A 17,743-nucleotide genomic window follows, 5' to 3' on the forward strand; every position below is an offset into this window, starting at 1 on the left:
GGACACCATTTTTTCAGTACCCCTACCACATGTCATGGCTGTAGAGGTTTATCAGATGAAATTGAGCCAAAAAACTATACAGTTAACATATATTTAAGATTTGAACAAAAATGTAATAGTAAATAAAAACTTCTATCTGATTTGACACAGAATGACTCAAATGGTAAGATTTTACAGCTGGAGATGATAAGGCATGGGTTGTAATTGCCCAAGCTTTTAGGTCAAATAGTTGTAGTAATTTAATAGTAACAAAAGAAACACATTCTTGATATCCAATAGTAATGTCAGGAACTCAAAATCACAAAAAATATAATTGAGCAGTTACAGTTTGGTGGCTTCCTTGTGGGTGGAAATTTGCATTTGTGACCTCATTATTTCCAAAATCCTGCCTTGATGATGATGATGATGATGATGATAATAATAATAAATAATAATAATTGTATTATTATTATTGTTATTCTTTTTATCAGAGCTGTAGCTACCTTATAGCTACCAAGGCCATGTTCTTATTAATATTTCATAATAATTGTATTTAATTTAACAAATATGTATTATATAAATACTTAAAGAGGTTCACATTCTACATTTAGATACATTATACATGTTTAGTGCTAAGTCATATCTAAGACTATTTTAAGCAAAGAACAAAGCGGATAAAAGAATAATTGAAGACATTTCCGAGCAGTTAAATTGAAAATAATATACGTATTTAAGTTTGATTTTCTAAAACAAATCTCTAGATTGTTTTTATTTTTATTAATTATAATTTTATTATTATAATTGAATAGCAGTATCTTTATTATCGTTAGTAGGCTGCATCACTCGGGACACAGGAAGTGCCTCATCTTTCCTCTAATATGATTGGTTGCATCCTCGGTCTCTCGAGTGTTTCCCCAGCCAATCACTGACGAGCAGCAGCAGCAGCGGAACGCCTCCTCCAGGCGCAAGTAGCCCAGAAAATAGCGGATCGTGTTTTTATTCTCCGCTTTACCGCGTTACCGTCCGCTTCCATCTTCAGTCACTACGCGGGTGAACGCGTCCCGGCCCCCGTTATAAAATGCTCCCGATGCGGATCCGAAGCCGGCTGTGAGACCGTCTGAAGCGGGACCGAGTGAAAATGCCTCCCCGGAGCGCTGAACCTGTTCCACCCCGCACACAAAGCCTGTGAAGCAGGCCCCGGTTGTTGTTTTCCCCCCCTCACGCCGATGATGCTCAAACATGTCGGGGAATCAGTACAAAGGCAACGAAGTCAGCTGCTGCATCAAATACTTCATTTTCGGATTCAACATCCTGTTCTGGGTGAGAAGCTTTTTATTATTGTCTTCATCTGCGCCTCTCTCCGGTTCACTTCGGTCATTATCGCGTCCACCGGCCAATGGGAGGAAGGCCCCATCGTCATAGCCTCTTATATGTCATATTCAGATATAGTGGAATGAATGCACGCGTTCATTGTGTATTATATCGGTCCTGGTGAAGCTGCTGCAGAGCCTCACAGCAGAGAGCTAATCGGCTTTTTGTGGGGAACTAATGACAGCTCAGCCTCGGTGTCCGCTGCGGGCTTATCATTCATCATCACATTCACAAAGACAGCTCGATCGATGCGTCGATTCAGACATGACGTCACATGTCTGAAAACGTGACGTCATTCGTGTCGAACAACGGGCAAGCTGTGAGGAAAGTGACGGTTTTAGAGTCTCTCTCGAGATGTTCAAGTGAATATAATCTGCATGTAGATTCAGGCTGCAGCTACCAATTCTTTTCCTCACCAGGTCATGTAAAGAATACTATAGAGTCACTTTGCTATATATATATATAATGAAAGTAAAGCAGAGAATCTTCACAGTTCTTTCTTGAAGAATGACTTAATTGATGAATAAATAATCTTAGAAGTGAGACGGATCAATAGTCTGTCCAACCTATAATGAATGAATCCATTAGTTATTTCAGCTTTAATGTAATACGTGTTTGCTCCATTTTATTTTGTATATTTTGCATAAATAATAGGGGAGCGAGAGGATCAATTGTAAACGTTTTCTAAGTCTTCATGGATTGCAAATTTAATCATATTTCTTTTAACTGTATTTCTAAGTAGACATTTTTATTTGGAAAATACAACTTACAATGATTTCCACAATTTATTTATCTGCTGATTATTTTCACAGTTAAATGATTTATTACATCAGGAAACGATGAAAAACAGTGATGACAACAGCCCAGAGCCCAAGGTCATGTCTTAGTTTACCAGACCAACAGTCCAAATCATCCAAATTATTAAATGTACCATTGTAAAAGATCAAGAAAAGCCTTATTTTAATCTCATATGCACAAAGCGGTGGGGCGACTCGAACACATCTACTGATTTGGTTCAGAAGTACAAAAGGGCTGGGTGAAGGTGAACAGTGATTGGAGGGGAGATGATTAATGAATACACTCTCAGCCAATCACATCGCTGGTGTCTTTGCTCTGAAACAGCATAGCCAATGATTCTGCAGCTCACACAGATGTGCAGCCAGGAGGCAGATGTGTTTTTAAACAGCTCAATAGTACAATTTCATTAGAAATATTCATCAGATCAAACAATCCGACACTATTCAGTCATAATTCTACTGTATTTCACGTTGTTAATGGTTACATCATATCTTAAAAAGTGACACAACACCGTAATACATTTCAATAATAAAACAGGAACCATAGATTTTTTAAGTTTAAGTAAAGGAGGCTGTAATGCTCCAGTAACATGATGTTTCTCAGAAGAATAGCAGTTAAAACAGACCTGTCTGATGTGTGTGGTTATTCTGTAGCCGTTTAAGGGTGGTTTAATGAAGGTGAACACAGTGAGCAGTGTGTGTGATGTCACTGCGCCCTGACACCAGATGAATGCATATTTACAGATATCAATACACACTGCTTTACCTTTTTATGTTTGCTCTGTTGCTTCAGAAACCAACATTAATTCTCAGAGCAACAACTATGTTTGTTTGTTCCTCTCCTCCCATCTCCTCCCGAGCAAAGAGAATGTCAAGGTCAGGGAAATACAAACAGCTTGTCCTGGTCATTGAACTGCCGAAAAAGAGGCCCTTTGATTATAAAATAGATAAATGATTGATCAATTATTAAAATAGTTGCCAATTAATCCTCTGTCAATCGATTGATCTACTGTTATGGCTAAAAGCCAGCAGAAAGCTCATCATTTATAAATTATAGGAACATACAAATGTGAAATATTAAAGGTTGCAAACATGCCTATTCTATTAGGAATGCTGACTCTGCAGTTAAATAATTCACACTGCAAAACAAAGTGGTAAAGACCACGATAGATAAATAATAATAAGAATTCATACCCTGATATGGAAATGAGAGTGGGAAGTTTTTGTACATGTAATAATATCATTAGAAATGAAACGGCAAGTTTCAGGTGTGATGATATAATGTGAAGGAAGAACCCGGGTTCCAATCAGCATCTGTGACTTTACTGTGAGGGTAAACATATTATGAAATACAAACAGAGCTATGACATCATACTGAGAGAGAAATAAATTGGATATGAGATGAAGCAGGCTAACAGGGTCACGGCGGCCTCGAGGAAACACGTCTGAATAAGAATGTGACAGACGGCCGCGGTGTCATTATGCATCAACACATCTCTGCAGTGATCTGACATGACTGTGCTGTTTTCAGCTGCTGGGCATGGCCTTGGTTGGAATCGGACTGTGGGCATGGAGTGAGAAGGTAAGCAGAGACACTGTTTATTATCTGTGATACTGCACTATAGAAATACAGTGTTATTCCTCCAGTTCCAAATACTTTCTGACATGCTGACAGGATTTCTTATTTATCACAGGCTTTGTGGTGATAATAATATTTTCTTGTCTCATGTTATTGCTATTAAAAGCTGCACTAATTCACTTTTTTAAAAGATTTTTTTTTCGGGGGATATTCACCTTTATTTGACAGTTGACAAAGTAGTAGTGGTGAAACGGATCATAAAACTCACGGTACGGATCGCGCCACGGATCAGAGTCCCAGATTGGATCAGCACAAAACAAAAAGGAGCAAAAAGTCTTAGTATAGATCCCCGATCACGTTTTCAATGACCGATCATTGATGATCCATATTGTCAGATACAGATCATTTGTTTTTTGATTATAGCAGCTGGTCTACACGGATCCATCCATCCCAAAACTCATTTCAACGCTCTGAACTCAGAGTAAATAATCAAAAATACTTAATGTTAAAAAAACGTTTTTCTTTTGTTATAGTAATTTATAGTTATTTTTTCTTCATAAAAACAAACAATTCAAATGATAAGGAAAAAAAAGATTGTATTTTTATGGATAAAAACAAATCTTGTCATAAGTAGTTTCAATTATGTATTATAATCTGCTTAGAGCTAGTGTTAGGAAGTTAAACAGCTCATAATTCATCACTAATATCTATTTTGTATTATTGTGAAAACATCTCCTTCAAACTACTGGATTTATTTATGTTTATAATCAACACTACATTTTACCAGATTACAATTGAACACATCATGATACATTACACCTTACCTTCGGCCAATAGTCATTTTCACTGAACAGAGCCTGAACGCATCATGATGTTCCTGAACGGACTATTGTTCGTTAGCTGTTAGTGTTGTTTACAAAGTAACATTATCAGAGATCAGAGGCTAGAAAAGCATAAATGATGCAGGTAGATGTGGTTCTGTAGGATGCTCTGTTACCACTCAGCTACCAACGCTCCACTAATCAATGTCTTCATACAAACAGTGAATCAAACGTGTGTAATAAGGAAGGAGTCCACCAACCTCGCCCTTTCTCTCCGCTTCACTGAGCTTTTTAGCCTCCTTCAACTCATTGTTTTGGTTTTACCACCTGCAGCCTTGATTCCAGCTGCAGCAGCTGCAGGCATCAGTTTTCACTTTACACTAGCAGCAGACAAAGTTAGCAGAAAGCTAACACGTATTGTGTAGCTTCTAGCAGCTTGTTCTGCTGCCCCCTAGTGGGCAGAAAACAATAAATGCAGTTTTAAACAAACACAAGAAATCTACCAAAATGTATTCCCAGGTTTAAATATGAATAGGTCTTAAAACGTAAAGAATCAAATTGCACTATAACGTGTCTGTTGTGTTGTTGGTGCCTGCAGCAGCATTCTGGCTCCTCTCAGTTCATCCGTAGACGCAGCTGCTTGGCTCAGACTCTGTTCTCTCTGTGTCCCTCCCCTACAGGGGGTTCTGTCCAACATCTCGTCCATCACGGACCTGGGGGGGCTGGACCCAGTCTGGCTCTTCGTGGTGGTCGGGGGGGTCATGTTCATTCTGGGCTTTGCGGGATGCATCGGAGCGCTGCGGGAAAACACCTTTCTACTCAAGTTTGTATGTTCCATGATAAGGCCTTTCAATTTGCACCGTGAAGTGATGTATGATGGGTAAATTCACAGTATCGACGTCTGTCTTCCTGCCGTAGTTCTCAGTGTTTCTGGGAATTATCTTCTTCTTGGAGCTGACAACGGGAGTCCTGGCGTTCGTCTTTAAGGACTGGATTAAAGACCAGCTCAACCTGTTCATCAACAATAACATCCGGGCGTACCGCGACGACATCGATCTGCAGAACCTCATCGACTTCACTCAGGAATACGTACGTTTACATTTACAGCTCAATCATGACCCTGGAAATGATATTAGCAGTTTCTTGTACTTACTAATACATGTCACACTTCATTTAACCTGAACTGTACTTAAAGGCACACTATGGTTGGTATTTGTCGCTTACTGTTTGTAAACACACCATTCACAGTTGGCCCCGCCTCCTCAGCTCAACCGCCAAGTGAAGCCAATGTGGAATGTCTTAAAACTTGCAATCCATCTACTGACCATCAGGGGGCGACTCCTCTGGTTGTATAGAAGTCTATGAGAAAATGACTCTACTTCTCTCTTGATTTATTCCCTCAGTAAACATTGTAAACATGAGTTTATGGTCTCAATCTCTAGTTTCAAGTCTTCTTCAACACAGCATGAGGTTCATTTCGTAAATTATGGTCCATTTAGAGTCAAATTGACCATAAAGAGGAGTATGCTTTAGGGCGGGCTTACTGTGATTGACAGGTCGCTGTATACGGCGTCCCTCCGCCACTCCTCTGCATTCCAAATATGGTATATTTCTTTGTCCGTTGTGTGTGTGGCTTAACCCCGCCCTAAGGCAGACAGACACACAGACCTGCAGCTCTTTATACAATATACTGTACACTATGTTTTATTTAGTCACCAGCTCACCTGTTATTGGCTGGGGCCTTCATAGTATACCTTTAAATACAAATTTGAGGTACTTGTGCTGTTGTTGAGAATTTCCATTTTTGGCTGCTTTATACTTCCAGAGGCAAATATTGTACTTTTTCCTTGTCTACATTCATCTGACTCTTACTTTGCAGATTAAGTTTATAAATACCAGATATATAAACAAATACATTCTGAAGTATCATTAAATATTCAAGTACCCAGCAGTATATAAAGTAATTAAAATGAGCCCCATCTTTACAAACTGTAACATTAAAGCGATGACTTTGTATACTTTTATCTTCTCTGTCTACAAATGGAGGAAAATCTGGATCTCCAGCAACAGTTCACTCTAACACTTCTTTTGTCTCGGCGCGGCCTCAGTGGGATTGCTGTGGTGCGTTTGGAGCAGACGACTGGAACCTGAACATCTACTTTAACTGCACCGATGCCAATCCCAGTCGGGAGAAGTGCGGCGTTCCCTTCTCCTGCTGCACCAAGGACCCGGCGGTACGAGTCCTCCGTTGCACCAGGGCCACAAGTGACACGATGAGAGAACACTGTCAAAACTTAAGAGTGCACATAATGCCCGGCTCATTCTGACTTCCCTTTGTGCAACTTATCCCATCACATCTGGACATCAGCGTTGTCATTGAGACAGTCTAAAGCTTTGTTTCTGTCTCCAGGAGGATGTAATCAACACTCAGTGTGGATACGACATCCGAGCTAAACCAGTAAGTAACTCACCCACTCACTGTCACTCTTTCATTTCTGCCATTTTAAAGCTGCCCCTGTTTTTATTCATTTAGAAAACGTAATATTTTATTTCTTCTAATTAAAATTTCATAGCTATTTGCATCAAATCGGCAAACATGCTTCAGTTAAAACTTGATATTTAAGGCCAAGTTTTAAAAACAATTACCAATTTGTGTCCTTTAAAAGTAACTGTGATATGACCGATATGACATATGATGACATATTCATTTTAGAACTACTACCTTGCGTGTCTATGGAAAGACATGAACCTGTCGTAACCAGATATTCATAACAATACTATTCTAATTAAGGTTTTTTGTGTTCTGTCATGATTTCCATTCACATTCTACACAAAGTTCCAAAGACTATTTCTCCCAGGAGGCTGACAGTCTGACAATTTGGTATTTATTTATTTTCAAATTTAGATGAAAAAATGTCTTTGAGGTCTTTGTGTCCAGAAGAGACTTTATTATCTTCTGTTATTGACACTCAAACCAAAGCAGGCTTCCAGTCTTTGAACACATGGTGGTCTATCTCTGTACTGGAGGCCTCGCACAAATGAAACTGATATCTTTTCATGGAACTTTTTATTTTCATCATTTTCCTTTTTTCGTTAGACTTTTCAAATTGCAGATTGTTTTTTTTTTCTTAACCTGTGGAGGTGAAAATGTGAAAATGACCGGAGGTTGTGTTGATCAGGACTCGGAGCAGAAGGACTACATCAACGTGAAGGGCTGCGTGCCGCAGTTTGAGAAGTGGCTGCAGGACAACCTCACCCTGGTGGCCGGGATCTTCATTGGAGTGGCACTGCTGCAGGCCAGTTCCATTCACATGTTCACCGTCATGATGAACCCGGAAAAACAAAAAGCATCATTCCCTGTTACATAATTTATTTCTCTTTCATCCACAGATTTTTGGGATTTGTCTGGCCCAAAACCTAGTGAGTGACATCGAAGCTGTGCGGGCGAGCTGGTGAGAGAACGATCTTTAACTCTTCAGTTCAGCGTCTCGTGTGTCCTCACACAGACAGCAGCTTCTCTGAGGATCACCTCCCCTGGTTTAGACCCACTGGTTTCTACTGTTTCCATTTCACAACATGAGGCTCTTCAGCTCTTTGCCACAGCAGAGATGCTCTCAGGCCTTGCAGAGAAACTATAGCCAGATTTTAGATGTTTGAATTTGAAGTAAAGGGGTAAATGTTTTTATGTTATCATGAAACAAAAAGTAAATATCTGTGGATTTAGTTTGGTTCACATTAGTCAGTCATAATGAGCAAAGCTACAGATAATGTTAACTATTTTAACATTGCTCCCAGAGAGGACATCAGAGTCATTTCTTAACTCAAACATCATAACAATGTTTTCATAAGCAGATAAAAATCTTAGCTCTAAGAGGAATGCTTGATACAAGCTTTATACATCGGCCTGGAAAGTACAGAGACCCTAAATGATCGTCTTGTTCACACAAGATCCATAAATCCATTTTGTTCATGTGCAACAAATGGTTTGTCTTTGTACAAAAATCCATATCCTGTTCACATAAAATACATATATTCTCACCTCTAGTTATTATCTTGTTAGTTTGGTTGGTTTGTGGATCCACATTTCTTGTGAACACAAATCATCTCGGTAGTGCAGGATCTGTATCTTGCGGCACTAGATTGATAAATCTTGTTTGGCTAAGTTCCCCAGCTTGTGCGCACAAGATAAAAAGAGATACCACCTTTTGGGATTTTAAAGGTGCACGATGGTGCAGGTTGATGTTAATGTACTTATACTTGTCATGAAAAGTATACAGCTCCTGAAACATGTCTTTCTTTAGAAAGACAAAAGCAGAGATAAATAGCTCCTCATCAAACATGAGAAAAAGATGTGAGGGTTGTTGAGGGGGAGTCAAGGGGGGGAGGGTTTACTGAGCTCCACCATCACCATGTCAAAACTCACTCCATTCTTCCTCCTCCATGCTCCATCAGGGTGCCCCCCCCTCCCTCCGCCTGTCGACTCCCACCTCACTGCAGCAAGAAAGCATCGGCTTACTACTCATGAGACACGCACACGCACACACACGCTGTATGTGTGTTTTGTAGCCGGTGGGTGTGATTCGTTGTGTGGTGTGCATGGCTGTGATTGGCTGGATGATGTCTGTTTGGTGTTGTGTTGTGTGCCCTTTAGGGACAAATCTGTTAACAGCTGCTGGGTGTTTGTTCTACTCTGCTGTGGAGGAGAGTGAGCCACTGGAGTCATTCTGTAATATTCAGTGTTTAACTACATCAATCCATTACATCATCAGATGTGTACCATTAACCCCGCCTACCACCCATTCTATCAAATCCCTCCCACTTGAGGGAAGGGAGGCACAGGACAACCAGAACCAGGACCGAGTGGGTCAGAACTACCGCTTCTGTCCACAGGGGCCGCCAGAATCAAAGACAAATTAAAGTTCCTTCTAGCAGCTTTAAAAGTTGTGTAGCAACTATATGAGGTGCAACCTCTAGTTCATATGGGCGGGTCTGATCCTCATGACCCTGTTAACATTAAACAGCTGGCCAATCACAGCTTTATTACTTTGGTAAAATGAAAAAGTCTATAATGACTCCAGTGGTGAATGAAACCTCCTCTTCTCTCCATGCAGCATTTCCCTGTTATTTTGCTATTTGGCTGCGTTCACTAGCTAGTTAGCAGTAGGTTAGCATTTTGCTTACTTCAATGTTACTAACGAGTCATTTTTCACAAGTAAATAGCACAGTTTGGTATCCTCAACCTGAAGCTGTAAAAGTTTCTGGAAAAACCAGTTTCAGACATGCCTAAAGATTGTTATGCTCAGAATTCGAGCACAAATATACTTCTGTAGGTTTAAGGTGCCTTCATAATATCACAGGAGCAGCAGCCATCGAGGCACCTCTTCTGTTAGTGTGTATGTGGTTCTTTGAGACGGGGCGGCTTATTTCCCAATTTCCAGAACTGGAAAATAACAAACTGACCCGACATGAAAAAAGACATTCACAAGGTGAAATATAAGCATGAAGATGCAGCTACCAGGTTTGTAGATCTACTGCTAGCAACATTAGCATTGTAGCTGAGGTGGCAGCAGGACACTTTGGTGCAGAGAATGTTAGCTTCCAACACATCTCCAGTTATTCTCTCCAGTTGGGAAATCTAGGTTGTGGTTATGGACTAAACCTAATTAAATGTTTTTCAAATACATGAGACATAATCATGCAGTGTGACTGCATATCCATGACCTTCCTTCATGTTCCTACTTGGAGTCAGGTGGTTTCCATTAATACGCCTTGGAGTCATGTGACTTTTGAAACAGTCCCGTCTTTCTTGGGGGCCTTCTGCTCCACCGTGACTTTGTCTAACTGAGGACATTCTTCCATTTGTCTTTTCTCTGCCTCAGTGTGTCTTCTCTCTCCAGCCTTTTAGTTGAGACCGCTGATCCAAACCCGTAACCGTCTGCTTTCTGTTGTTGGGTTGTTGTTCATCAGCAGATTATTCGACAGGATTTCTGATGAATTTACTCTCTATCTACTCTTTTCCAGTTTCTTTACCTGATGCTGACACAGCATTTCAATTCTGAAAACAGGTAACGTTTTCTTTTTTTTAATTTGACTGTATACATTTAATACATGATCACATATAAATGGAAAATAATGTTGGTTTGATTTTGTGTTTTCAGCTCGAGGTCTTTGACGAGCCTCCTCTAACACATCGCCTGGGGAGCTTTCAGAGGACCTCGCCTGTCGCCTGTCGCCTGTCACCTGCACCGTTTTTGTTCACCGAACCAGCACCTTTTTCCCCCCAAGGCACTACTACGTGAAACGCTCTGTACATAACACTGTGTGAGGGTTAAACATGCACTGCATACAGGTCGCTCAGTTTTGATAGCGGCGCTTAGAGAGTAGGAGTTTTGATACATCTTTTTGATAATAGATCGGTATTTTTCACTGTGGAAATGACACTCCACTGCTAAACCCATCATGTAGGACTGTGACATAGTAGAAACCGAGGATCAGCTCATTTTAAAGTGCTTGCTTTGTGTAACTTTCCACCGCTCACTCTTTGGCTCTGGTGGGCCAAAGTTATAAACTGAAGTTATTACCGAGTTATAAACTGAAAACAGGATGTCGTTTTTTTTCTTTCTCAAAATAACACTTTTTTTGGTGTGTAACAGCAGATTTCAGGACTTTGTCAGCTACATACACTCCCTTTTAACCAATCACAAGATTTATTTCTGTTCACTGAATTATCTGCTTTATCTACACACACAAACAGAATTCTTGTTGCATTAACAATGAATATTCATTTATGTTCAGTGACAGTCAGACAGCAGTGTGCGTTCTGTCGTGGCAGCAGAGAGGAGCTTAACATTATCCAGATACCAACTCATCCAGCTTTGAGGAGAAAATTAGCATAATGAGTCTTCTCAGCTCGTCTCTACAGTCAGATTTCTGCATATGAATGCAGAATGTGAAGCCTTCTGGATTCCGGTTGTAGTCCGAGCTGTATTGACCAACCATGTTTGAGCGGCCTTCGGTTGCATGCAGGTAAACTGAAGGTAAAGAGCAGGACAACGATTTAGCTTTTTATTGTCTAAAAGTGTTAACTGGCGACTCGTGGAAAATTCCGGTCAGAGACATCATCTCTCAAACATAACTTTTTTTAATTCAATTTTAGACGATTTTATTGGAGGAAGGGTCTTAAAAGGCAGCTCGTGTTTAGAACACAATTAAAATGTAAACTTTGGCTTTTTTGATAATGGATATTTTCGCGTCTTAGTCTATGTCAATACAATACATTTAATAACACAATGCTGTCTGTATGGTGTTGGTTGCTATAATTAATTGCTATAATTAATCGTGACGTGAACAAATCCCTTCACAGTCCTCTCTGCAAGTTAAAATACTTTCCAGAGTTCAAAGCTGAGCTAATATGAGGCTTTAAAGGACAAGTGTGTAACATATAATATTCATAACTGTTGTCATCAGTCTATAATCACCTAAAACTAAGAATCGTGTTTTGGTTACCTTAAAATTAGTCCTTCATATCTACGTAGAGAGCAGGCCCTCTTCATGGAGTCGGGTTGTTCTGCCATGTTTCTACAGAAGCCCAGAGCGGACAACCCAAACTTGGTTCTAGAGAGAGACTTTCATGTTACCCGAAGGCACCGTAGTTCTACTACAGGTGTTGAAAGGGAGGAGTGAACAGGGGTTGTTAAATTGGTTGCAATATGCAGCCTCACCACTAGATGTCACTAAATCCCACACACTGCTCCCTGAACAGTCAGTGTCTGGTTCCAGCACCTAAAAACATCCCAACGCAAGAAACATTTGCTATTTGGCTAACAGACTTCTTAAGGAATATCGTTTTGACCAGTTTAGACAGGAGGAATGGGCTTGAAAAGCAGCATCCGTACCAAAATCAGCACTAGCACAGGTAGCCCGGTCCGACTGTCACATTATATGCCATAAGAAGGCTATTCTGACAGTCCTGAGAGTTTAAGTTAACCCCTTAATTCACACCCTTTTAAACATTTTGAAAATGTGAAATAATATGGCTAATTTTGAAACATGTAGAAGTACTGATCCACGTGTGTAGTTGTAACCCACCGTCATTTCATTTGTTGGTTATAACCGTGATAAGAAGGTTATATTTCACTCACCAGGTTTCATAGTTTGGTGGTCAGATAACGAGGATCCAGTCATTTGTCTTGACTTCTTCATATTGTGAGATGAGAACATGTTCAGTATTGTCTTAAACATCTCTGCCCTTACTGGGATAAAAAACCTGGCACATGACTCCAGTGGTTGTCTTCACTAACTGTATTTTGACACATCTGATCAGTAAACACACTGTTAAACGAAGGAAATGGGAAGTGTTTATTATCATCTGTTTCTGTTGATGGTTTAAAGCGATATTCTGCTCGATGCATGCATCACTTGTTTTGTTTTGCAAAGTATTTGCAGTATTTTTCCAGTAAAGTATGTTCAGATTGATATTGTGGAGCTTGTACACTGAACATTTGAAAGTGTTATGCTACTTAAAAAGGGATCAGTAGTGTTTTTGATACTGAATATTTATTGTACATTTGATCATAACTTCCCTGGTAGTTCTGCTTTTGGACAGCGAAACATTCATTACTGCTGAAGCAGATTTGTGCCTCTGCAGACGGAGCTGAATTGAGGAGTACTACAGTCCTTCCGTTTAGGCCTCTCACTCATCACTACCTTCACCATTTCTACAGATGAGGTGATCACATGTTATCCCACAAACACGGTCATGTAACTACCTCCTCTAATGTCCTTGTCTCATGTCCTGTTGAAATTGGACTGATTTTAATATCAATTAAAATAAACTAAAGTGACAAAATACTCGAGTCTTTAGAGTTGTGTTTCTTCATCCAGGTTTTTGGCACAGAGAGCTCACTGGTCTGTTTGTGCGTTGCACTTCCCACACATCATCTGTCAGTGCTCCTGGACATCGTTGGTGTCTGTCGCTGCTGATAGAAACCAGTCTGAATTTGGTTTATTCAAACTACTGGCCTGATCTATGATTAAGATAGAGTATGTTTGGCTGTCGCTGTTTATGCCATAAAAGCTGTAGACTATAATCTAACTAACATCTGTACAGTGTGAATATTGGCCATCTGGGAATAAATATACACTGCAGTCCCATGAACAACGCAATGTTCAGTCCACATCTCCATGTATGCATTAATGCCATTGTAGGTACTAAAAAAAATAACTGGAGGTATCACCTCTGCCAACCAATCGAGTTGCAGTTTACATCTACGTCTGTCCAAAATGTCATCAGTTTCTCCAGTCAGACGTTTGTGTGAAATTGTAATAATTAGCATATGAATGCATGAGTTATGGTGCAAAACGATATTTGTGATGTCCCTTTGAACACCACACTCTAATCAGTTGATCCTTTGTCTCAACATTAAATCAACCCACAGGCATATTTGAAATATCACGAGGGCTGCATATTGTTTAAAAACAGAGGACTTCTTTGGATACCCATCATGTGAATGGAAGCTGTGAGTGTCCCACTGGTTAGCCCTCATACAGCAGTTACTGATTAAAACGCTAAAAGGAATAACATTCCAGGATTAAAGTGGTACATTTACAAGAAAACTCTTAATTGGTATATTGTTTACTTCTGAAAAGGCCCAATTCACAGCAATGTCTCTCCCAAGTCTGCATGCTTATGCTATTATGGTGATTCTGGGCTAAAATCATCAATATTACCTTATTCCTTAATCTGATTGCAAAGTATAATTCAATAAGGTAATCCACTGCAGGCGTAACACATGGCAAGCAGCGGCGTGCGTCTGTGTTGTGATGAGGTTGATCCAAGCTTACAAAGTGAAGCCATGAGGTTCCTTGACAAAAAAAGGACCATTTCTTTCTCCAAAAATTGTGTCTTTAATCTCAAAGTTTCTTTCTTTAATTTTTTTAAAGGAATTTAACCTACAATGGCACAAATACGCTGCTGTGAATTCAATGAACATAGTAGAGTGTGAAGCAAATTTATTTTAGAGGCGGCACAATCACATGCAGAGTCAATGAAAAGATGGGAGTAGGTGCAAATTCAGCCGAGGTGGCGTGATGTGTGTAAAACCGATATATTTAAACTCTGAGCAAAAAATAATAAAGCACATCCCCAGCTTTATGACTCTGACTCATCATCGACAGAGACGAGAAGGAAAAAGAGAGCGACGCTCCCAGTGTGTGCTGCTAGATATCATGGGAGAATTCAATGGAATCATGTATGTACACATGATTCCATTTTCTTAAGTTTAAACTTAGTGTTTAGAGTGACTAAAACAAAACATAAGCAGTGTTGGAATGAAGACGTAAGCCATCACCAGCTATCATTTTTAATTATCTGCTGAGTTACAATCCTCCAAATGTACAACTCATGACATTTACAACAAACACTTAAGTTTATAGGATTTTACGCAGTTACTATGGATACATCTCCACAGGCATGTGTCTTTAGAAAGAGCACAAATCTGATAAATAACCATTCATACCTTTAAAAAAAAAAAAAAAAAAAAAAAGCAATGGGCCCAGACCAGAAAACAGGGTAGCATGTGAACATGTGAGTGTGGTATGGTGTCTGACATGCTGACGCAGAAATCCCTTCAACTAGAAGAACCAACTGTCTACGTGAAGAGAGAGACCTGTGGTTTAATAGGGTGACCGTTCTGAGTCTGCATTCAGACTTCACCCCACAACACAAACACTAACGCACTTCATTCCATACGGAAGAATTACCTCCCTGATTTTCTTACAGCCAAGTCTGTGATTTCTTTTGGGCTCTGTCGTGTGTTAGAACTGTATCTCACAGAGTGAACCAGGCAGCAGTGCTCCGGTCTTCTTCTGAAATCTTAGTCTCATGTCTGCTTTGACTTGAAAGTGTCTTGTTCTTTGGCTGCTCTTCATAGATTACCCCACCATCTCATGCCCATCCCAAAATGTTTTTAAAAATTGATCTTCTATTGATATTTTCTGGAGTTTTGTCCAAAGTGCCGCAAACAAGACTGAGAATTTGGGTACGCAAGGTGTCAATCTTCTTAACAACTAATGAGATGGGGGAAAAACTGCCAGGTTGGCGCAAAGTAACAAAAACATGATTTAGTCTTTTGATTCAAGTCAACACCATCCATGTGGAATCAAAGACGTCTGTTGACTTTAATGGAGGAGACCTTTCTTTTTCTGACTACTTTTCATGTTGTGTTACTTTGCACCCACCTGACACCACTATTCTCACCTCATAAGCCAAACGTCCATCTTTGGACTGTGATACGCAGTATGTCGGTGCTGGATCTTGTTAAGAATTTGCATTATATTTCCAATTCCGTATTTCAGTCTCGACTTCACCTTGGCAGCACTCGGTCTTGGGGCTGAACTGGAACGGACTGAAGGTAGACTCGACTACAGCTCTGTTCTCCACTATGATGCTTCACCTGGTTCTTACATGATCCTCTTTCAGGGATGGGTGGAGTTAACTGTACAGCAATTGGAGCAGAGGGAACATGTTTGGACAACCGTGGAATTAAAAATCTCATAAAATATCTTGTTCCGAGTTGTAAACGAGCAAAACAAAATGTACAAGACTGGAGGTGTCGTTGGAGGAGGGCAGGCTGGACTTTGGGACTATGCGAGCGGCAGAGGGGTCTAATGAACACTGTCACACCTTGAACAGGACTAAAACATGCACAGTTTCTAGTCAGTTTATACTTGAGCTACATGGGACACGACTGGGCACATCATGGATGGAGGCTTTCCTTATAAATGAAAGAAAAAAAATAATCACAACAGGAAGTCTTTTTTTTTTGTTCTTTTGTGCACTTTTTTTTCACTGGTGGGTTACCGGTGCATGGTCTCACAGCTATGGTCGTAAAAGAGTGTCGCCTCTTATCTATTGCGTGAGGCTGTTTATGGCGCCTCAGCTCCTGTGGAGCTACTTGTAGCAGAAGATGCATGCACAAGTAGAGGAGGGGACCAGGGTTGGACCAATGCGGAACGACCAGGAAGTATGCGGTGTCCATTGAGCGTTTAAGGGGCGTGGCTTTGTAAAGGACCTTTTAACCTACCTAAATACATCTCACTATTATGGCTTTCAGAGGAGTGTTAGTGTCCCATGCAAGTTCAAAAACAGCTTCAGAGGCTAGATCACCCTCATGCGGATTCAATTCTAGGTGAATTATTGTAATTCCAAATATAAATGACATTATAAACTGCTCAGATTTCATGATTTGTAAAATAAATCCACATCGGTCTAACCCTGGTGGAGGTGGGTGGGGCAGAGGGGCGGGGGCAGAGACATGTCTTGGCTGGCAGTTAACGCGACATGGTACCTTGGCACATGACGATGGGGCACAGAGGGGAGAGCGGTCATGAGGGGTCACCGGGTGGTCAGGCAGGCGGTTTTGGGTGGATGGGTGTGGGCGGGGTCAGACAGTCATTTAGCTCTGGGCAGTTAATCGCTGCTCTGTGAGAGACGCCTGGTGGGAGACCGTCTTGTTTTCGTGGGCCCTCAGCTTGGACACCACGTCGATGAACGCCAGGCTCTGGACCTCTTTGTGGAGGGGCTCTAAAGAGAGAGGAGAGGGGGGAGGGGGAGTAGCGTGAATCCTCAAACAACAGCTGGTATTAAAGTACAATGGTACATAGTGATGCCATACACATTCATCTGCGGCTCAGAGTTAAAGCCACCTATAAGGGAGGGAACTAAAAAAATGTAAGTGGTGTAGGACGTATGTCATGGGGCTTATTACGTTAATACACGTCTGCAAGTTACCGGGAAATTGCCTTTTTTGAAATAAGGGACAAAAAGGGAATACTTTTTGCATGTACTTATTGTCTCATTCACAGCAGTGTAACAATGAAGAGAGACACTCAGAGAGACACAGAATGGTGAGTGCCACATGACTGCTGTACAGTACACTATATTAACAAGACAACAAATAAACATCGTATTGAGTTTGAATTGAGAGCAAGGCGTCACACCCACATATGATGAGCTATGATTAGAAATTAGAAGCAGAAGGAGCATGAGCCCTCAAACTGGTGTTTAAATAAGGATCCAGTTCAACAGCAGTCTGTCAGACACACCAATGTGTTGCTACTAATACTGTTTTCACTCCCTTATTCCTCTCACTTCTTTTAAATGTTCTGGTTTGTTGTGAATTGCTGTGGTGATGGAA

At 40.6% G+C, this 17,743-nt stretch overlaps 2 protein-coding genes across 4 annotated transcripts in view; one reads left to right on the forward strand and one right to left on the reverse strand.

The window, feature by feature from the left end:
• The first annotated feature begins 920 nt into the window (after nucleotides 1-920).
• Nucleotides 921-13,395, forward strand: tspan5a (tetraspanin 5a). 2 transcript variants are annotated; one of them, XM_054601463.1, is made up of 11 exons: nucleotides 921-1,299; nucleotides 3,679-3,729; nucleotides 5,228-5,374; nucleotides 5,466-5,636; nucleotides 6,656-6,781; nucleotides 6,958-7,005; nucleotides 7,727-7,843; nucleotides 7,938-7,999; nucleotides 9,000-9,116; nucleotides 10,569-10,612; nucleotides 10,706-13,395. In XM_054601463.1, the coding sequence occupies exons 1-9, from the start codon at nucleotides 1,219-1,221 to the stop codon at nucleotides 9,070-9,072; spliced, it is 876 nt and encodes a 291-aa protein (XP_054457438.1). In that variant the 5' UTR covers nucleotides 921-1,218; the 3' UTR covers nucleotides 9,073-9,116; nucleotides 10,569-10,612; nucleotides 10,706-13,395. The 2 variants fall into 2 exon arrangements, with proteins under 2 accessions (XP_054457438.1, XP_054457439.1); XM_054601464.1 differs by lacking the exon at nucleotides 9,000-9,116.
• Nucleotides 13,396-14,457: 1,062 nt separating this feature from the next.
• Nucleotides 14,458-17,743, reverse strand: part of rap1gds1 (RAP1, GTP-GDP dissociation stimulator 1) — a 28,458-nt gene continuing 25,172 nt past the window's right edge. For both annotated transcript variants that reach the window (XM_054600986.1, XM_054600985.1), the window contains one exon: nucleotides 14,458-17,130. In XM_054600986.1, coding sequence (XP_054456961.1) covers nucleotides 17,003-17,130 — 128 coding nt within the window. In that variant the 3' untranslated portion in view covers nucleotides 14,458-17,002. The remainder of the gene's footprint in view (nucleotides 17,131-17,743) is intronic.

This window comes from Anoplopoma fimbria, chromosome 7 (genome assembly GCF_027596085.1).
Source record: "Anoplopoma fimbria isolate UVic2021 breed Golden Eagle Sablefish chromosome 7, Afim_UVic_2022, whole genome shotgun sequence".
NCBI classification, from domain to species: Eukaryota; Metazoa; Chordata; class Actinopteri; order Perciformes; family Anoplopomatidae; genus Anoplopoma; species Anoplopoma fimbria.